This window comes from Eutrema salsugineum, unplaced genomic scaffold (assembly GCF_000478725.1).
Source record: "Eutrema salsugineum unplaced genomic scaffold, Eutsalg1_0 scaffold_12, whole genome shotgun sequence".
Taxonomy (NCBI): Eukaryota; Viridiplantae; Streptophyta; class Magnoliopsida; order Brassicales; family Brassicaceae; genus Eutrema; species Eutrema salsugineum.
In genome coordinates, this window is record NW_006256895.1 from 2086321 (window position 1) to 2108839 (window position 22519).

The 22519-nt window shown below is 37.1% G+C and overlaps 3 protein-coding genes, 1 long non-coding RNA gene and 1 other non-coding gene across 6 annotated transcripts; 3 read left to right on the forward strand and 2 right to left on the reverse strand.

The window, feature by feature from the left end:
* Positions 1-2805: 2805 nt before the first annotated feature.
* LOC112089565 lies at positions 2806-2909 on the forward strand. Its single transcript, XR_002901201.1, has one exon. It is a non-coding gene; the product is annotated as a small nucleolar RNA R71 (small nucleolar RNA).
* Positions 2910-9516: 6607 nt separating this feature from the next.
* Positions 9517-11650, reverse strand: LOC18025442 (NAC domain-containing protein 40). Its single transcript, XM_024160315.1, has 4 exons — positions 11462-11650; positions 10826-11079; positions 10538-10744; positions 9517-9895 (listed from the first exon to the last, which is right to left on the reverse strand). The coding sequence occupies exons 1-4, from the start codon at positions 11640-11642 to the stop codon at positions 9587-9589; spliced, it is 951 nt and encodes a 316-aa protein (XP_024016083.1). The 5' UTR covers positions 11643-11650; the 3' UTR covers positions 9517-9586.
* A 761-nt stretch (positions 11651-12411) lies between these two features.
* Positions 12412-13750, reverse strand: LOC18025443 (F-box protein At2g27310). Its single transcript, XM_006408641.2, has one exon. It carries the CDS (start codon positions 13489-13491, stop codon positions 12478-12480), a length of 1014 nt encoding a protein of 337 aa, XP_006408704.1. The 5' UTR covers positions 13492-13750; the 3' UTR covers positions 12412-12477.
* A 3420-nt stretch (positions 13751-17170) lies between these two features.
* On the forward strand, positions 17171-19566 carry LOC112089247. Of its 2 annotated transcripts, none has more exons than XR_002900919.1 (4): positions 17171-17263; positions 17401-17475; positions 17593-17655; positions 19434-19566. It is a non-coding gene; the product is annotated as an uncharacterized LOC112089247 (long non-coding RNA). The 2 variants fall into 2 exon arrangements; XR_002900918.1 differs by lacking the exon at positions 19434-19566 and adding an exon at positions 17803-18448.
* Positions 19567-20369: 803 nt separating this feature from the next.
* LOC112089094 lies at positions 20370-22016 on the forward strand. The gene has a single exon (XM_024160067.1). The coding sequence runs from the start codon at positions 20370-20372 to the stop codon at positions 22014-22016; it is 1647 nt and encodes a 548-aa protein (XP_024015835.1).
* The last annotated feature ends 503 nt before the right edge of the window (positions 22017-22519 follow it).

Genomic DNA, 22519 nt, shown 5'->3' on the forward strand with positions numbered 1-22519 from the left:
TTGTAGCACAATTTCATTGATGCTAGGAACTCTCTGGAGTGACTCTCATAAGTTGGGAAACTCTGCCCCATGAATGATCAGATCCTAAGCTTATCAAGGTACCATATCACATCCTCTCTGATTCCAAGCATCTCGAGAGTAGAGTAATCGATTGCTGGAGTTGGTTTGATCTTCAGATTCTTAAAGTTCTCCAAGTAGTTGATGTCTGGATCAATGGCCTGACCAATAAACTTCACTTTCGGTCTAGATGAAGACTTGGCTCTCCGAGGTACTGATTTTCGAGTGAGGGCTCTATCGATCTGTCCTGAAAAGATTCTCCTCTGCGTAGATATGAAAGCGGAAAAGGTCTCATTATCGCTCAGCTGTGTCTTGTTCAAGGTATCATATATCTCTTTGGAATGAGGATTCTTCGCATGCGGGCTATGCTTCGTGCGAATGAGACATGCTCGGCAAAATTCCATGACCTGCAAAATAGAATTCTCGAGACAAAGAATGAATGAAGCTGCATGTTGAATCGATTTTTATGAGCTAAGATGTTCATACAGCTATCACAAACACATTCAAACTACAAACAAACTATAATTGCATTGAACATGGAAAAATTTGGGAGTTCCTGATCGATTTCGGGATAATGATGTTCTACATATGATTTCCAAAATAAGATGATGCAAATGCTCATTCATATGTAATCTAATCATATTATCTATCAACAGTAATCCACTAATGTAGATTTGCTAATGCTAAACCAAACAGTTCTTCAAATTCGATTTTCTCAAGTGTTTAAATCTCAGATTTCAAAAATTAAAAATCTATAGAGTCTAGGTGTTAAATCATGTAATTAAACTACCGAGAAGTCTAGTCTTGAGCTCAAAGACAATCGCCTATCATCTCTAGGTGAATTCCCACTGATTCTAAGACACCCTAAATTTTGAGTTCATTTGAAAAAGTGAAGAATTTGGATCTATACCTTGATGAGAGTGTGATGTGATGATAGATTTGGAATCTCCTTTAAAAAAAAGTGAGACAGAATCAAAAATTTGAAAGGTATTTGTAAAGTTTGAAATCTTGTACTTTCTCAAAATTTCTAAGTTTGTTGGAGAAGATTATGAAAATGTGCCTTTTGATCTCTGAAATTCTTTTTTTTTTCTTTTTAAAAAGTGTTTTTCCTAAGAAAAAATTAGTTTAAAAGGTTTTAAGGACTTACCTTGGCGTGTTGGGCACGGAAAAGTTATTCTGGGAATTTCCGGTTTAATCTCGGGATGAATCCGGATTTTTAAGCTCCGTTTTACAGGAAATCAGGAAAAACAAGTCGGGAAGCAAAAACGAGCTCAGTCGCGGGTCAAGTGTGCGCGGCCACGGAAAAAATGAATTTGCCACGGGTTGGAGACGTGTACCGCGGTAAAACATGGCCTGGCCGCGGTTGAGGTGATTGCGGCCGCGACAAATGGCTTCGGCTCAGTCCTGCTTCTTTCCGGTTTCCGGTTTCCGGTTTCCGGTTTCCGGTTTCTTCCTCCTATATTTTTGCATTTTTCTAGTTTTTTTTAATTTTTTTGTTTTTTTTGGGTTTTATGAAAGCCTGAAATGCATAAAAAGAAAAAAATTAAATATAAAAGAAATAAAAGAAAAGAAAAACATACCCTCCCATCAAGCGCTTTTGTTTAAAATCTTTTAGCTAGACTCTTGGTGGGATCAGGATTGAGAAGAAGAAACAGGATCTCTTGAAATAAGAGTCCTTGGAGTCCTCTTGAGCTTGAACTTTGGATCTCATTCATCTTGAATCGCAATCTCCTTTTATCTCTCAAAGATTTTTGCATCCTTGAGTACATGTTTTTAACTCTCAGCAATTCCTTCAAGGTTTTCTTCCTTCTTCTTGCTGATGTTCTGACCTCCTTCATGCTCGGTTTCTGCATCTTTCATGAGGGTTTCATGGCTTGAATTCTCCTTAGAGTCTGCGCCTGGTTCTTTTTCAGTGACTGCTGTCATGGCATTGCAGAACTTCTTTGGATTATCCTGCACTGTTCTTGGCAAAACTTCTGGCTGCCTTTTCATAGAATCTGCAGTCTGACCTATTTGTAGTTTCAACTTCTTGACATGGATTGCAAGAGATTCAAACTTCTCATTCAAGTCATTTTACAAACAATCGATCCTTACTCCCATTTCTCTAAACGATTTTTCTCATTGCTCTGAGATGTCTGCATCACGTTTTGTTCAAGCAATTTCTCTTGATTTCTCAGCTGAGAGAGGGTTGCTTCTAATGAGCTGGTATGCGCCTGTTGAGGATTGAAATGTGGTCTTTGTTGGAAATTTCCTCCTCCATAGTTCCCGTTTTGGAATTTGTTTGGAAAATTCCTCTGTTGCTGCAGATAAGGTTGGTTCTGGGGGTTCTCAGCTCCTTACTTCGGTATGAAAGATTGTTGAAGTTGGTATTCCTGAAATTTTGGTTGAAAGCTGGATTGAATTGGTTCTGATATATCCCTTGTACTCCAACGAAATTCACCTCCTCTTCTTGAGAATATATGCCATCATCTTCATATCCTCCATCTTTTTCATTACCTACAGCAGTGTCACAAGCATGTACATTCTTATTTTGAAATTAAAGAAGTTGACTTACCATGCTTTTTAGCTCAGAAATCTCTCTTGACTCATGACTAATGATAGTCTTCTTTGATCTGTCATACTCGGGATTGTTGTTGCTATTGGCTACAGATAGATTTCCGATGAGTGCTCTCCCTTGTGTCACAGTATTTGAACTGAAATCTTCATTGCTGGCAGTATCAAGAGAAAGTTGATTCTTCTGATGAAGTGAAACCATGATGAGGGCAGTCTCTCATACTCCTTGAATTGCTCCCATGCCTCGTAGAATGATTCGACGGGGCCTTGTTGGAAACTTTAGATCTTTTTTCTCAACTGGTTCGATCTTGACTTGGTGTAAAAGTGGTTCAAGAAAGCTGACTTGCATTCTTCCCATGAAGTAATAGAGCCAGATGGCATAGACTTCAACCATCTAAATGCTTTATCACTTAAAGAGAAAGGAAAAATCTTACACTTCATATAATCTGTAGAACCTGGAGTGGTTCTAACCATGCCACATATTTCTTCAAACAGATCTATGTGATCCATAGGATGCTCAGTTGAGTTTTCATGGAATTGATTTTGCTTCACCAGGAAGACAATTTGAGGTTTTATCTCGAAATCACCTTTGCTGGCACAGGTATTTGAATAGCTGATCTATTTTGAAAGTGTTGGTGCAGTGCATCAAAATCGGCATTTAGTCTATTGCAGGGCTGTATTCTCGCAGGATTGACAAGTTGTATAGGTCAATTTCCGCCTCTTCCATTAGGTGGAACAATGTTTTCATCATCCATTTGCTCTTCGGGATCGGTCTGGTCTTGCCTCCTTTAGTTATCAGCAGCAAGTCTAGGGAGTTGATTTCCCAATCCATCGAGTTATGGCTGGCCTTCTGCTTCATGAGCAGCCTCTTGGTCATCTTCGTGAATGAAATCATCATCATCATCTCCGTTGTGACCATCTTGATCACGGTTTAAAGGATTTTCCCGATGGGCGTTTGGATCGTTCATCTTGAGCGTTCTTCGTATGAGTCTCCGAAGTTCTCTTTCGTGTTTGTCGATCTCGTCTAGGGGTGGTACTGCAAGAAGGAGGGACATTTAAAGAATGACTGTTGTGATGGTTGGTAAGCTGCAGGAAATAGATGCATTGTCTATTTCTGATCATAACCCTAAGGATAGATGAGTGATTGAATATGGCTGCTTGTTTCATATGATGTCGAGAAGGGAATGGTTTGATGACTTCAAGGAAATTACTGGAGGACAGGTTCTCTTAGCAGATGACAGAAGTGTTATGGTAAAAAGGATTGGCTCTATCAGAGTCAACATCAAAGGAGGAACAATTAAGCAGCTCATCAATGTCAGGTAGGTTCCTAGCCTTAAAAGAAATCTAATCTCTGTTAGTTCTCTTGATTTGCAGGGCTATAGGCATGAAGGTGGAGATGGTATAACCAGATTTTACAAGAATGGGACATTAGTACTTCAAGGTACTCTGTGTGGTAGTCTCTACTTGCTTGATGGTGAAACTGTAATATCAGAGGCTAATGCTGAAGCGTCTAAGAATGATACTCCATTATGGCACTGTAGTCTGGGTTATATGAGCATGAAGAATCTCGGAATTCTGGTTGAGAAGGGGATTCTTGATAACAAGAGGATTAGTGATCCAGATTTCTGTGCGAGCTGTATAATAGGGAAGAATAAGAGGCTGAGTTTCTGTACTGGTAAGCATGATACAAAGGAAATTCTCAAGTATGTACATGCAGATTTGTGGGGCTTCCCAAATGTTCATCTCGCACTGTATAAGAAGCAATACTTTCTATCGATCATAAATGATCATTCACGGAAGGTATATGTTTATTTCTTAGCCACTAAAGATGAGGCATTTAGCAAATTTGGTGAATTGAAATTACTTTTGGAGAATCAGGTTAATAAGAAGGTGAAATATCTTAGGACTGTGATAGCATGACTTTTTCAATCCTTGATCAATTCCTCAACTACTCATGTCATTGTAGCACTTGAGGTATCAATCCAAATGGAGAGATTCTAGACACTAAGACTATGAGGATCAATTCTTAATCCAAGTCTAACTAAACAGATGAGTTGGTAACCAAGATTATCTAAAAGCATCTAATAAAACAAGCAAGAACAAACAAGCAGTAATTAAGAACTAAACAAGCAAGACAACAAAGCAAAGGCTCAAATTCAAATAAAGATAAAACTAAACCTCTAGATGTGATCATTGATCAGGGTGCTTTCAATACTTAATTCATGATGCTAAGCAAACAATACAACACTTGCAATTCTTTAGTCTAGACTTCCAAAATAGATTAATTCATTCCCATGACAGAAATCCCTTTGCAAATTACTTAATCAAGACTAATTCCCATTAGTGAATAAGCAATCAACAAGCATAAGGTTCCAAGTCTAATATGACCAGACAGCCTCTTTGTGCATCAAAATAAGAGCTAAGAAAGACTGAATCTTATACAGAAAGATAAAGCAAGCATCACATGATCTCAAATTCCAATCAACTTAGAACTCAAAGCAAGATCATTTCTTTTCCAAGACAATGACCACTATATTAATCAGCATTCAAACCTAACTCTCATTAGTGGTAATGATGATCAATATGCATTAATAAACAGTTCTATTATGTTATTTATGCTTCAAACAAACATTCTCATGGCATTCAAAACATAAACCCTTAAGTTAGCTCATTCAGGCATTTCATCAAACACCTTTGGTGCATGAAATGCCTATGAACCCAGATTTCACTTTCTCAAGGAAATAAGGCATTAGGGACAGCTAACTAAGGAAAGGAAATGAGAATCTAAAACCTAAACATCATAAATTAAACATCTAAGCACCCTAATCTACACACCTAGAAGCTTAAAAGATGACTACTCACTAATCATGCTTAACACACCTAATCTTTTGCAAGAGGTGATGTTAAACATGATTAGAAGCAAAGATAAGAAGAAAAGATGATAAGAAACAGATTAAGATTGATTAAATCCTTGAGATATCTTTTAACAAAATCTGGGTTTTCACAAAAGAGGCAAAGAAAAAAAGAGAATAAAGCTTAGTCTGCTAGATAATGACTAAAACATATATATAGCTAGAGTTTTTTGATGGGCCAACCTAGAACAAACTAGGTATTGGTCCCAAAAAGGCCCATAAAAATGTCCTGGTTTGATAATGTATCGACCAGATTTCAGTCGGTGCAGGAGGTCGATATTTCTTCGGCAATTTGAGAGTGGTTACACCGAGGCACTACACCGGCTGAACTCACCTCGGTGCGGCGTTAAGGATAGCTTCAGGGGATCAATACCGAGCAGGATTCAGTCGGTGCAGGACGTCAATATTTCTTCGGCATTTTGGCTTCCAAAAGCCAGCCAAAATCGTCAAGGTTCCAAGGTAATACCGATCTGATTTTGGTCGGTACTCCTTCTCGATATGAATGTAGACCGCTTGCACCAAATCCTTCATAACTCCTTGCTCAGTGGTCCAAACCTTGATCGGTCAACTCCATGAGCCAGATGGCTCCTTCAGCTCCAATATTTGTGAAGGGTTCGGGTTCAGATGACGTCGGAAAGGGCTCCGTTCCACCGGTTCTTTGATGTGCGTTGCTTTGGTCGTTTATCCGCGCCAAGACATGTACTGCTTCTTATCGCCGTACCTTTCAGCTCACAACTCCAAATAGGAAGATATCAAGTGTTCTGGAAACTAGACTCGACCCTCTTGATTAGGTATGAAGACTACAGAGGCTGAATCCTGGTGCAAGTCCTCGTTCTCAGGTGATAAAGTTGAGGGATTGTCGGCTCCATAACACTTGTCCGAGTCTGATGCACATAAGGTGATGGTCTCTCCATGGCTTTTGTCCCAATTGCTCCCAATTAGCCCCAAATGACTTGTAAACACTCCAAAAGTGCAAAACTCTCTAGGACCTAATGCAATTCCTAACTAAAGACAAAAGCAAAGACAAATATATGTAAAACTACCTAAATGTATGCATGAGACTCAATATTTGGACAAAAATGCAATCCTAAACATGACAAAATATGAGTATATCAGACTGATAATGGTTTAGAGTTTTGCAATTCTGAATTTAATGGATTCTGTAAGAAGGATGGTATTGAAAGTCATATAACTTGTTCATACACACCAAAACAGAACGGTATTGCTGAACGTATGAACATGACAATCATGGAGAAAGTGAGGTATCTTTTGAATGAATCAGGCTTCAAAGAAAAATTCTGGGCGGGGCAGTAGCAACATCTGTCTACTTTATTAACCGAACTCCATCATCTGCAATTAATGGAAATATATCAGAACAAGTTTGGCTTAGAAATTAAAGAACCAGGTTATGCACACTTGAGAAGATTTGGTTCTGTGGTCTATGTGCATATAGATCAAGGGAAGCTAAAGCCAAGAGCTCTGAAAGGAATTTTCATCGGCTACCCTTATGGAGTTACAAAGTATGGCTCTTGGATGATAAGAAATGTGTAATCAGCAGGAATTCAATCTTTAAAGAAGATAAACTTTACAAAAATCTGTCTCAAGAAAATAATTCAGAGGCGTCTCGGATTGAGATTGCAGGAAAAGGAAAATCTGAATTGTTACGATAATTCTGGAGTTTGATGGGAGTTCTGAGTAAGAAAAACAAGATGTGAAGGTGGAGCTGGTGAGGTAATAAAAAGAGTGTGAAAGGCTCAGAGAATGAGTCTGAAGATTTAATAAACTATCAACTGGCTTGGGATAGAACACGAAGAACAATTCAACCACCAGCAAAATACATTGATGAATACTAAGTACTGGCATTTGCTCTGTCTGTAGCTGAAGATTTAGACTCAGAAGAGCCTAAAAACTATCAGGAAGGATTAAACAATAAAACTGAGTTAAATGGGAAAGAGCATTTGAAGACGAAATGGGTTAACTCAAAAAGAATCACACCTGGGATTTAGTTAAAAGACCAAATAATCAGAAAGTAATTGGTTTCAGGTAGGTATTGAAAAGAAAGCCAGGTATACCAGATGTTGAAAAGCCAAGGTTCAAGGCAAGTTTAGTGGCAAAAAGGTATTCTCAAAGAGATGGTATAGAGTTTCAAGAAATCTTTTCTCTAGAAGTTAGACATGTCGGAACTGGAACAACTTGAGGTGAAGACAGCCTTATTACGTGATAATCTGGAGAAGGACATCTTCATGGATTAACCAAAAGATTTTGAGGGGAAGGGAAAAGAAGACTATTTTTGCCACCTGAAGAAATTTTTATATCTAAAAAAGCTCCAAGGCAATAGATCAAGTGCTTTGATCAGTTCATGGTTAAGCATGATTTTGTGAAAAGTGAGTATGATCATTGTGTTTACTTCATGAAACTTGAGGATGGATTCGTTTAATTATTTTTGTATGTCAACGACATGCTGCTTGCTTCGAAAAGTATTACAGAGATCAGGAAGGTTAAGGATTTGTTGACTAGTGAGTTCGACATGAAGGATCTGGGTCTGGCAAAGAGGAATTTGGGCATGGATATTGACAGAGACCGTGAAGGTGGAGTACTTACACTGTCTCAATCTGCTTATATCAAGAAATTTCTTTAGGTTTTTAGAATGGATGAGGCAAAGGCTGTGTCTACACCCATTGGAGCTCATTTTCAATTCAAGGATAATGAGGAAGCTGCGGGAGAGGTACCAATGCAGTTGGATCAATAATGTATGATAGGGATAAGACCAGATGTGGCATATGCTGTTGGTTTTAATCAATAGATTCATGAGTAATCCTGGTTCAATTCACTGAACGGCAGTACAATGGATTCTCAAGTATTGAAAGGGAGCAAAGGATAAGAAGCTAGTATTCACTAAAGGCTCAGGTTTCAGAGTTGAAGGTTTTTCAGATTCTGATTTTGCAGCCGACTTGGATCACAGGAGATTGTTTACTGGATATGTTTTTACAGCAGGTGGAAACGTGGATAGTTGGAAATCAGATTTACAACCTGTGGTAGCTTTGTCAACAACAGAAGCAGAATACATAGCTTTGTAAGAGGCTATCAAAAAAAGAATATGGATGAAAGGTTTAGCAGAGGACCTGGATTTTGAGCAAGACTCTATTGATGTTTAGTGTGACTCTCAAAGTGCTATTTTTCTTGCCAAAAACAATGCCTTCTGATGAACAAAGATGGGTTTGTGAAAGTTCAGAAAATTCCAACATCAAGGAATCTGGCTGATATGTTAACGAAGGTGATTCCGTTCAGAAGATTGAAGTAGGATTTGGCTCTGCTCAAAGTAGCCAGGTACTAGAGAATTGGCTATGCTTGACGGTGCAAAAGACAAACTTGGTGTGTTGATGTCAAGATGGAGATTGTTATATCGGTGACACTCAACACAGGTTGTGAAGCTTTTAAACTAGAAGGGTTTAGCTCTGGTACAAGGTTAAATTGGTGAATAACAGGTGGTTATTTGGATCTGGTTTAGATCAAGTATTACAGGCTTCTTCAATTCATAAGAAGAAGAAAGTCAAGTTTGTCGTTATTAGCAGGAAACAAAATTGTTAGAGAAGACCAGTGTAGAAATGATCTGTGAGTGTTGTTCATGGTGTTTGTGAGCGATTCTCTTGTGAATCTCGTTGTATATTGAAGTTTCTAGTGGATTCTTTGATTATGCCATCAAGCCCCAGACGTAGGATTCTCTTGCGAGACCTGAACTGGGGAAACAATTCCGTGTCATCTTCTTCCTCTATCTTTGACTGTTTTCTTTATCATGGTGTTTAATCAACCGATCAATTCACTTAACACAAAGTGATTGTTAGGTTCGATTTGTGATTCAATTCAATTGCAAGCTGAGTAAGAGAACCAAGAGTTATTGAAACATAGGAATAATCGCAACATCTACAAACACTAAATTAGTTACTTGGTCCCCCAAAAACATAGAGAAATAAGAAAAACATTAAAAACACGTGAAGTTACTCTATCCATGTATTAAGGTTTTGTAGTACAAATAAGTGCGAGTCAGAAGAAGACATAACACATAACTAACTATAGTCCCTAGTTGTTAACATAGTGAAAAAGACAGAAATTAAGATAGTCAAGAAAGCAGTAGTAGCTAGAATGTTCTTTATCAATCTCTGGCTATCATCTTTCTTCATGTGGAATGGATTTGGGATTCTCCAGTCCGTGGAGGCGGTTCCCGTAGCAACGTTCTTCATCCTGAACAAAGCGTAATTACAGTTCATTGTTTGCTTTGATTCTTTCCTTATACTACAGTCTGCCTCCTCATCAAGTTTTATTATATCATCGTTCAAAATCTCTGCATAGCAATCATCATCGGTGTTGGCACGATCCTGCACTATAAAGAAAGAGATCTATTTCGTTACAAACTCTAATCTTTACAATAAAAAGAAAACTAGTGTTGTTCAACTCTAACAATAAAAACCAAATATTGTATGCAGGGCTGTGTCTGAGATTTTTCTAATTACAAGTGAGAGAAAAAAATTGGCCCCCTAAAATAAAATTTTTTTTAATGCAACTGCAAATCTACATGGACCAATTTTTTTAAAAAAAAAGAACAATAAAAGAAAACTAGTGTTGTTCAACTCTAACAATAAAAACCAAATATTGTATGCAGAGCCGTGCCTGAGATTTCTCTAATTACAAGCGAGAGAAAAAAATTGGTCCCCTAAAATAAATTTTTTCTTAATGCAAACCTCAATCATAACACGCATTCACCTATTCAGAAACCAACTGAACTAACTTAAACTTTGGAAAATTGGCCTCAAAAAAATATTTAACTCCTCCGGTCCTGAAGTACATGCTTCATTAATCTGTGCTCAAGCACGGCTCTGATTTGTATGAACTGGTGACGTACTAATCAATTTTTCACTAAATTGGTTAGTTGTTCTTATTCGTTTTTATTTTATTTCGTATAATATCCATTTTTAACCATATTGAATATTGGTTTGAGAGATCATATATAGAAGGCTGACCTCAACAGCATTTGATGATTCTGCAATGTCACCATTTGATATCTGAAGCTCAGGTTCATAAACCGAAAAAGATTTCTCCTCCGTCTCCAAACCACTAGTTTGGTCAACGTACTCATCAGTTTGAACATGACCATTATCCATTGGTCTTTGGTTCGAACAAGCTCGAAAATCGGTATTTTTTCTTAATCGGCATACCACTAATGCGTCCTGTGAAAATCCAAATTTCAACATTTTTGGTACCCTCAATAACAATCAAAACCAAAAGATTAAAACGAATCAAAACTTGACCTGTGGTGCGTTATGAATACAATATTCGTGCATAATCCACTCGGTTCGCTCACCCCGAGGAGCCCGACCAATGTGAAAAACAAGTGTTCTCTTGGTTCCTACAATTTGGTTCCCCGATTTCACGCTTCTCTCTTTACCAGTAGCTTTCCAGTAACCAAGTTGTGTGGCTCGCCGGCTTTGTGACCCGTGTGGATATTTCCTTCCCCTTGCGCAGAAGTAGAACCACTCGTTCTCCGATTTCAGTTTTGATTCCTCTGTTTAGTGTATTAGAGTAACCCGTTGAAATAAATTATGATTTGGCTTGAAGTTACACCAAAATACTTTAGATCGATCCAAAACAGAACAATTCAATAACAATAACAATAACAATCATTAAAAAAAAAAAAGAACGATGACAATAACAAAACTTTTTTCCCATTTCATATGCTCTTTTTCTTTTATTGAACACAGAGTTCAAATTATTAAGATAAATATGTATTATTTCTTTTTCCCATTTAACCTATTCCAAATTTCTAATATAACGCATAATTAGAATTATCAAGATAAATATGTATTATTTCGACGACAAAAAAGAATATGTATAATTTTTTTTTCCATGACTATATTATATAAAGAATGAGAAAATGGTGAAGAAACCTGGCAAGTCCCACGGTTCGAACTTGTAAATCTCGGCCTCTGCGATGACGGCGACTGAGTCTTCGTCGCCATCAATTTTACGGCGTAGGTAATAAGAAATGAGTTCGACATCGGTGGGAGAGAATTTGAATCCAGGGAACAACGCCGATACAGCGATCGACATCTCAGCTTCCTTTGACATTTTCTTGGTTTTTTTTTTTTTTCCTCAAGAACTTCGAAAAATGCTTTTGCTTTTCAAACATGCTAAAGCAGAGGAGAGTATTAATGCGAGAAAAAGAGCAGGTACTTTGCTTCGTGCAAAGGTTTGTGTTTTTGATATTTGGCGGCTTCAAAGGGAAAATGATGACGTGTGGATGATTGTGTGGAAATGACGAATAACGGAAGAGTGTAATGAGTGGACAAAAATGATGATTGTGGTTTTATATTATTGGTTATAGAAACTAAACCCAGCCTTGAAGTTCTCTCACATTTTATTCTTGTTTTTTCCTCTGGAGTCTCTGCAAACTTTTTACACAAGTTTCGATTATATATTATTGTATATACTATTGGGTCTTCAGGTCACTCTGTACAGTTTTATTCTTTTCGAGGCTTTATAGTTTTCGGCTCAACTTCGATGTCAGCATTTTCTTGGTTTGGTCGTGAGAGCGTTTTGGTCAAGCATTTCAACTTTAGACTTTAATGATTTTTTGTTTTTTTTTTCTGTTTTTTTTTTATGTTGGGTCTAATTTGAGTTGCAGTTGTGTTTCCTAGTTTAGTTTGGTGTTTGGCTTTTAGATTTTGTGTATTGTCAAGTTTGTTTTTACAAGTTTTTGTCTCCGAAAACTTTATAAACTCGTTGGCCTAGTCTTCGATAAAGAATTCTAACGGAATTTGTACTTCTCAATGTTTGATTATTAATAAAATCAATAGATGACAAAGTAAGAGAAACAAAAAAAAAAAAAAACATTTGATGACCAAGAAGTGTAAGTGTGTGTGTATAGTCTCTCTTTTTATTGTGTTTCACCTTATTTAAGTGTTTACCTTAACAAAATAAAACTCCACAAAAGCACAAACAGAGAGAAACCAAAGACCATACAAACCGTGTCTTGAGCTTTCTCTATCCTCTCTTTCTTCTCTCTCCACCGTGTCTTCATCTCCACGTATTCCTCATACCTTTCTTTACCTCTTCTTCTTCTTCTCTCCTCACCATCTTTACAACATCTCTTCCCTTCCAACAACCCTTGTAAAATTACCAAACTATCCCTCCCTTTCAAACATTTTCCTTCTATGTCCTCTACTTGCAACCTCACGTCCCTCACGTGCACTTCTCCTCCCACTTCCTCGTCCACCTCTTTCCACGCCTCTGCCGATCCACACGACACAACCGCCGCCACTTCCACCGCGTTCTTCCCTATCGCTGCCGCCACCGTCGAAAATCTTATCTCTAAATCTCCCGTCAGCCAGTTCCGCTTTGCCGACACCGCCTTTCTGCTAGATATATTAGCAGCACGTTTCTTGATCGGATCGATCACTATCCAGTTAAGCTTCATGCTCTCTTCCATATCTTTAACCCACGCTTCGTAATCCCCACCCGGATATCGAATCCGGGTTTGAACAGACTCTTTCAGGTCGAGCATATCGACCCGAAACGGAGTGGATAAAATCCATCCCTCTGTTTCCATCTCTTGAACCTTGGAGTAGATTAGCTCTCCTCTGTAATAAAGATCGACGGCTGAGATTAATCCAGCCGTTGGTGGATCTTGATTTTCAGACTGCCACGTGTGTTCAGTGAACGGGTACGAGTCAGCGAAGAAGGAACGGTAACCGGAAGGGAAAGATGAGATGGCTTGAACCACACGTGAATCATTGATAGAAGGCCACGTGGCGGTGGAGAGTTCGCGCCAGAGTTTCTGTTCCGTGCAGAGAGTTTGGAGATAAGAGGAGGTTGATGCGGTGGAGGCTAGCGTCGGACCGTCGAGCCGGGTCAAGATTTGGGTTTGGATGATGTCAGGATGAAGGGTTGAGATTGAATCAACGTTTCTTGATGCCATGGAAAATGAATGAATTTTTTTTTTTTTTGGTGTGTGAAAAAGAAACTATAACAAGATGATTAAGAAATTAGGGAGATAGATATATATAATGAATGAATGAATTAATAATTGATGAAAGAAATGGATATTAAAAAGAAGGCGACGTTTCAGTCAACCGTTGCTCTTTTAGACTATTCTAATTCAAGGTGCATGATTCTTCTTGATTTTTTTTAGTTTTTCTAGATAATGGATTCACACGCGTACACACACGGCTACATTTTCTTTTTCTTATCATCACAGCTCTATTCAACACTTATGTTTGTAAGGTTTCTTTTCTTTTTATGTACTCTTTGATTTTTTTTATCATAGGATAAAAGGTTCTTTTTGTCGAGAAGGAAGAAAAAATAGACATCCAATGTTTTTCCTTTTTTGGGTTAAAGAAACAACAAACTTAATCTGACATCAAAAATATAATTACGATCTTGGAATTAAAACATTTTCATTTCATAACCATTTTAAAAAAAGAGTGTCACTTTAACATATATTATACGGATAAACTCTATAGACGACAAAAAAAATACGGATAAACTGTATAATTTTTTAAAACGAATAAAAACAAAGTATATATAGTATAAAATGATAAAGGCCATTTGAAACCAGCTCAAACCATTGCTCAGCTTGATCGTAGACAAGGCAAACCGCAATTGTACTATGATACTTCAACTTCACAACTTACTTTAAAATAGTTTGAGAATCAAGTATATATAAGAATCTGAGAATTTTTATCTTTTTACACTATGTCAAATTAAATCAAAACCTATGATGTAAATATTTATTTTGATGTTGAATAATAAATTTTATATTCTAATAAAAAAGGATCAAATGGGTTTTTAAATGCCAAATAAAATTTACACTTTGTAGTTGCTTCAAGAACCAAAAGACACTTGACTCTCATATTCGTAATTGTTTCCCTCATTCAAAGATTTTAACCTTTCTAATATGTATTTTGGCCAAAAAACATTATTTATTTATATCACTACCACTGTCTTTACACCTTTTATTGGGTTTCTATTGTTTTCAATGAATAAAGAAACTTATCTTAGTACAGAGATCACGTAATCTCTGCAAAGAAATTTCATATTTTCCACGTTACTTTATTAGTGGGTTGACTTTTCAAGTTTTCTGGTATTGGTATATCATATATGAGGAAGTTGCGTGGATACAATTAACACCAAAAAAGTTGCGCAAAACACTTAGTTTCTCATGTTCGGTTAAAAGCTTTTAGCCGACTTATTTTTGATCTCCGCCCAGTCACACCCGGCGGTCTAATTAGTAGTTCTAACCTTTTTTGTTGGTCAACAGGTAAGTTGAGGAATAATGTATTAGGCCATCATGGTACTTTATAGTAGAATAACTCACACATAAATTGGACTTATAATCGCCTAACTTATATTGATGTATTGACTTCATTATGTAGAAATTATATTATTTTGACAAAATATGTATTCATTCGGAAAAGGTGAAAATATATATGTATTTATAATTGTGCCGGTAAAAATGATTGCTAAACTTTGGATGCAAATGATGGTGAGGAAGAGGAATGAAAATGAATAAGAGGAGTGATAAATAAATAAATAAAATGAGTAGAATTAGACATTTTTCCTCTATATTTTTTCTACAGAAGTCCTCTTTTATTTTGTAGAGTAACAATTTCTAATGGAATTAGACTTATTTAATTTCTATATTTTTGTGGGATCCAATTACACTTAATGGTACGGTTTTAAAAGAATCTAATAGTCAATCCCACTTAATATATTAACCATTTGCATATTGTAAGTATGATGTAGCCATTTGCATATTTAAAGTAATGATATTTACACCAAACAGTAAATATACATATTTAAAAAAAAACATAAAAATATGAATTCCTTTTCTTATATAGAAACACACCCCAGCGAGATATTTGAAATATTTTTAAATATCATCTTATTATCTTTTATTTATTTAATTAAGATTATTTTAAATTTTATAGGTTTCAAAATTTTGAAATTCATTATAAATAAATCGTTAGATCTTTTATTATATTCAGTTTTTAACACTTTTTTAAAAAAGTTTTTTAATAAAAGTTTTGATATTCACAAACTTTAGTTTTCGGATATTTTAAGAATCAGCAGATTTATTTCTATCCTAGAAACTTTCGCTCCATTACTAATACATATTTTTTATTTTTTTAAATTCTCCTCTGAATTATATACGTCGTTGACGTAATAGTTAGGCAATATAGTAATTAGTAAGTAGACATAGCGTAAGCCAGTTTCGCTTTGAAATAGTAATTAGTGATTAGTAGTAAGTGAGCTGTTATTTTCGTGTTAGTTTCGTGTTAGAAGGTTAGTTTTTAGAAGGTTAGGTTAAGTGTGATATTCGTTATGGCTTATGGGTCGATGAATTAATGTAGTGATGGCGAGTAATTATCCGTTTCTAATCTCTACTGTTTTTTCTATGGTGAATATATTCTCTTATGACATTATTTCAGCGGCTAAATATATTTAGAAATCCAAAAAAAATAATTGACAAGAATGCAAATAGGGGGGTAAGTAGAGAAGTGAAGAATAAATAATTATTAAAAGGAAGAAAATTTAGACAAAACATAAGGAGCCAAATAAGAAACATATGAAAAATGCAGTCCTTATCCATATGTCTCTAATCATGTGCTTTTCCAAACACACCTAAAGTCTACCAACCCTTTAATGTTGATAGACAAACATATTATCTTCTTTTTTGTTTTGTTTTGTCGGCACACTCTCCTTTTTCTTCGTCGTTTCATCAAATCTTTTATTATTTTTTCCTTGATAGAAATATTTTTCATGAAAATAAAGATAACTGAAGAATGATTAAAAGGAAAATACAAAGAATTTAATGTTGGGTCTTAATTAAGAAAAGATAAGTTAGTCAATTCCAAAACAAAAAAAAAGAAGAAAAGTTAGGCCTTATTGTAGACTAATGTATATCACTAAAGCTCCCTTTTTGTTCCTTAAAATTCCATAGTCTACTAACCTAACTTCAACACATAGAACTCTACTCTAACTCTAAGCTCTCATTTTATGTCATTTAACATTTTACTACTTCCAAAATCACAAGTTGAATTTAGATAGAGTTGATTGATTTTAAAAGTAGTAATTTTTGTTAAATTTACATAGAATTTTGTTGAATTTGCATAGAGTTTTATTGAATTTACAAAGAATTTTTTTTAAAAAAAGTTGCAGTGAGATTTAAAACCTACCAAACTTACCATTTCTAAGGATATGTAGAGAGACCACCAAGCAGTGATTTAGGAAAAAGTTGAGTATATGCTTACCCTCTTCTAACTCTGGGTTCGATTTTGCTTGGCCACCATAATACGCTTGAGAATTTTTTGGTGTATACTCCGGCTGTTATGCTACAGATTAGTCTGGACTTGGAAAGTTTAAAATTACTCTAATTTAATGAAAAAAGGATATGTAAGGAGAATTGCTTTTATAATGCTAATTAAAATTATATTAGTTCTTTTTATCCCTTTAATATTTATAATAATAATCCAGTTTTATCCCCTAATTTACAAATTATTGATTATTATTATATATTTTAGTAAAATTAAAACTAAATAAGAAATTAAATTATTTCTATTATATATAATAGAAAAAATAGAAAACAAATTCTACACAACACACGACACAACAACTGGTCTTTTTCCCAGACAATTTTCTCCTCACCGCATCTCCTCCGTCACATCTTCGATTACCGGCAACTACTTGTGGTAACTAAAATGCCGTTGTTCCTCCTCCTCCTCCGTCTGCTTGCGTTGTTCACTTTTTCTTCCCATATTTTTATTCAATTTTTGATTCTAGGTTTTACAAATCCCCAATTGATTTGGGGTTTTATTTTTTGGTGCAGCCAGATTTTTGTTGATTTACAGTTTCCTCCTCGCTTCCTTGCATCGCCGTTTATCGTTGCCGGCTAATTCTTCCGGTAAATAAAAAAATGTTTGATGGTGTATTCTCCTTTGCATGCTCGATTCTTGGATTTTCTAATTTTGATTCTGAGGTTCTCTAATCTCAATTTCATTTGGTGCTTGTTTGGGTGTAGCCGGATTTATTGGCAGAGATAAGGCCAAACGCATTTGCCGCCATGAGTTCTGAAATTGTCATGGTAAGCAACCTCCTTTGCCGCCAGCATTGAACATTCTTGTGTTTTGTTTTGCTTGATGTTATTCTTGGCTTGTGTCTAGTGTCGATTTCCTCAAACTCTTTGTAACCTGCATGTCTGTGTGACCAATTGGTGATATGTCTGATTCAGCATATCATGGATGGCAGTCCGATTCAGTCCGATTCCTCGAGATAGGATACTATCCTCTACAGAGCTTTGCTCTTTTTTGGGAATTAAAGTGCTTGTTTGAATAACTTAAAAGATGCATAGAGTTTGCCATGGCCAATACCATGATGAGGAGAACTGACGGGAGTTGTGCCATGCCTTGGAGCATGAAGGAGTTTGTCATGGCTAGTACCATGATGATGAGTTAAATGATGATGAGTTAAAGGCGAATTGACGGAAAAATAAATTTAGTAAACCGGATGATTGTTTCTTGCTGTTTTAGAGTAATAGGATTGAGTCCTGTTTGAGCTTATTTTAGGATTAGACTTTTCTTAATCTTTATGTTATTTTATGACGGAAGTGATAATAAGCCTCCTATGGTTCATCTTACTGGGTAATTCAATTACTCACCTCTCCTCTTTCCTTTCAAGTTATCATTGGAACTATTATCTAATGTGATTGTTGCTACACGAGCGTTTTCCATCCTGACATCCCTGCTGCTCATCACTAGACCAAACCAGATGATTAACCGAATGCGGTTATACCATCAACCTAATAGGCCCGATTTTCGGTTATCACATAAGACCCGGGGTTGTGATGTTACACGTTACCTCTCTAAAACTTATGAAGTTTTAGTGACATACTATGGCTGTTGAGAAGGGTAGGTATTAAAGTATTTTTCAAATCTGGGTTAGTTTAAGCTGTGCTAAAACCGTAACAAATATTGCAAGTTGTTGACTTTGTAGCCTAGTTTGAGCAAACTCTAGCTTTGTTTTTAAAACACTAGGTGAATACCCGCACATTACGTGCGGGTTTTTATTTTCAATTTTTTCAATTTTTTTTATATTTTTATTAAATTAATATAATCATCACTTGTTATTTCTTTATTTGTTAATATTTTATTCAAAAAAAAATAAAAAATTAAATATTATTTAATAATTTAGAGTTATATTAAAATTAATAAATATCATCAATATTTTTAATTAGTTATAACATAAAATTTTGTTTAACATTTACACAAATATTAAAAAATAATCAATTAATAAAAAAAATAAATTAATAGAATCATCATTTCATTTGTTACTTATTAGTATTTTATTATAAATAATCTTTAAAAAATAATTTAAAATATATATTGAATATTATTAAGTAATTTACAGTTATATAAAAATGAAATACATATCTATCAATATTTTTAATTAGTTATAACAAAATTTTTTGTATAATATTAATATAAATATTAGTTAAGAGTTAATTAATAAAACAAACTTTTTATATTCTTTAAATGTTTTAAAATTTAATATTAAATTTTTATTAATTAAAATTTAAGTGACATGTGTCAATTTCTCCAATGCTGATGTGTCAAGCATATAGAAAAAGTTGAGCAACTTTTATATATAAGATACAGGTGTCGCCAAATCTGGTTTCTAGTCTTTACTCTTTACATAACACTATAGAATCTACAAAATGAAGGAGTGATTAGTCTTCTTTTGAAAAAATAAGCTACTCCGGACGTTCAAGATCGAGTGAGTAGTTTTTTTGGAGGTATAACTTTTTTTTGTATATATGATTTTGAAGGTATCCCTTTTTTTTTTCTTTTTGTGTGTGTCCACTAGATTTACAGAGCATCTGATATGGAGCTAGTGAGAGTATTGCCAAGTTCAAAGGATATGAAGTAAATGTTGCTTTGTCTCCATGTTAGTTCAATTTGGTTTAAGTTAAGACTTGTGTTTTGTAAGACAAGTTTGGTGATTAATGAATAATATCTCATTTTTAAATATATATCAAATTAATTACATGCTAGAAAATTCAAATATATTGGTATACTATAGCAAACAATATATAATAGCAGAACTTAAGAACTATTAGTGGAACTAATACATAAAAAAAATTGCTACAAAACAATATATTACAGCATTAAACTTGTGTTATTGTAATATATTAAAGCATTTGAATAACACAATAATAAAAAACGTACAGTAACATGTCAAACAAACGTTATTGTATGATGTCGACCTATTATAGCTCTTCCAGTCATAGCGTTTAACAAAAACGCTATTATATCCTTACGATAGCGTTATCCGTGAGCTAAGAATATCCATTTTTCTCTACAAGAATGTTGGTGGTACGTTCCGCTCCCCGGTCCGGACCGGTTAGAGACCGAAACCGGCCCAATTGACCCCATTTTACGATGGTTTTAGCCGAAGTGGGCCTGACCTGACAGCGCGGCCCATTAGAGAGAGGCCCAGCGACGAGAGGCGGTGAGAGCTAAACGAGAAGCCCTAGAACGTTTTCTCGCTTGTGTACTATAAATAGTAGAATTGTTACTGTAGAAGGGATCTTTTTCGGACCCGGAGAATAGAGACCTGAACATTGTATTGAGTTCGCTGAGAATCCTCCGAACTGAACGAACTGTAACTAAGAACTTAATAAAATCTGATCAACTTAAGATCTTTCGAACTCAAATTACCGGACCGACCTCGAATAGTTGAATATAACAATCAACAATTGGTGCCCACCGTGGGGCCGGTTCGGTAATCGGCCAAGACGATATGACAAGTGATGATAGACAACCGACCTCAGTCCAGGTCGGAAGTCAGATGACCTGTGCAGATGGAATCACCCAGGACGGAGGACCTGCCGACCAGGTCGGAGGGCCTATGGAGGAATGCGAGTGCATCCCCGTACAACCCCAATCGGAAGCGCAACAAATCAGGACGGAGCCGAGCTCAAGCGACGGGGCGCACCAGACCTCACCAATCCGAGCTCAAGCTGCCTTCGATCCAACTGCGCTTATGAACGCCTTCGCCGCACAGATGCAAGAGTTGGTCAGAAGCAACGACGCGAAGTTCGCAACCCTCACCGCACAGATCTCCAGCCTACAGCAAGAGAGTCCAATCAGAAGACGGAACCTCATTAGTGACTTCCAAGAGGAGCGAGACCCGCAATGCACAGCGGCACGGTCAGTAGTTCAGCAGTACCAGCAGACAGAGAGCCCATCTCAGCACGTGCGAGCTCAACCAACAGCACGCGACCTGGAGATTGAGCGGATGCAGGCTCAACTGCGAGAGATCAGTTCAAAGTTTCACCAAGCCACCAGCTCGGCACCCGAAATCGACCGTGTAATCCGGGAAGCACAGAAAACACCGTTCACTTCCCGAATCACCAACGTCCCCGTCCCAAACTTAGAAATGTTTAAGCTACGATCGTACGAGGGGAACTCCGATCCGAGGCATTTCCTTACCTCGTTCGGTATCGTAATTAACCGACTGAAGTTTACCTCGGCCGAACAGAAGGACGTGATTCAATGCCAGTTGTTCGTCGAACACCTCGAAGGCATTGCTCTAGACTGGTTCTCAAGATTGGAGTCCGACTCCATCGACAACTACAATGAACTCTCGACAAAGTTCGCAAAGCATTTCTCGATGTTCATCGGACAGAAAACTCGTAACTCCGAGCTGTGGGAGATATCACAGGGCGAGAATGAGTCGCTCCGAGACTTCATGGCACGTTTCAAGCAGATCGTAGCACACTGCACAGTGGACGATGAAGCCGCTCTCGAGGCTTTGTATCAGAAAACGTGGTATAAATCCCCCTTTCACAAAGAGCTTCGCAGGAACAGACCGCTCACCCTCGAGGATGCGCTCCATAAGTCAAACATCTTCATCGCGGAAGAAGAAGAAGAACCCGCCAAGGATCGGCAGTATTCAACCCTAAAGTCAGGCCAAACGCCAACCCCCAAAGAGAGCTCGGAAACGAAGGCCCAGCCCGGGAAACCGCGCGGAGTAGTAAACCAAGCAGGACCGTCGAACCAGAGGACAGGACGACCTCCAAAATCTTGGAACACATGGCACAAGGACGACGATACGCCACTGAGTGAGCGTTTTTGCGAGTATCACGAGCGATATGGGCATAGCACGGAGGAATGCCGATATTTGAGGGATTTCTTACTTCAACAGTTCCGCAAGGGCGAGATCGACACCGTGGATTTGCCTAAACCAGGACCTCGGCGGCCGAACCCGCGACCAAACAAACCTGGCAATCAAGAAGCTGCCAAGGCAACCGACTCCGATGATGAACAGGTCGCTCCCCCTAAACGAGACCGCGAAGCACCTAATAGAGAGGCGAACGTGCCCAAAACCAGGAAGAAGGTCAATATGATTATGGGAGCCCTCGAATCATGCAACTACTCTGCCTGAGCCCTCAAAGAATACAGTCGGCAAGCGTCGAGTTCACAATCCCAGACAACGGTCACAACCGTACCACTGTTATTCACCGAAGCCGACCTGCGGGGAGTGCACATGCCTCACAATGATTGCCTCGTCGTCGAACTCCAGCTCGGAGATGTCGAAGTAAGCAGAATCTTAATCGACACAGGGAGCTCGGTAAACGTCATATTCAAAGAAACATTAAAGGATATGGATTTTCCGGACTCCAAGATCAAGCCCTACATGGAATCATTGACCGGGTTCACCGGAGAGAAAACAAGAACAATAGGAACAGTGAAGATACCCATCTACGTCGGCGGGTCGGCTCGAATGATCAAATTCTTGGTCCTCAACAAACCGGCGATATACAATGCGATTTTGGGAACGCTCTGGCTGTTCGACATGAATGCCGTCGCTTCAACGTTCCATCAATGCATCAAGTTCCCGACTCCGTCAGAGATTTTCACACTCAAAGGAAGCCAGACCACGTCCCG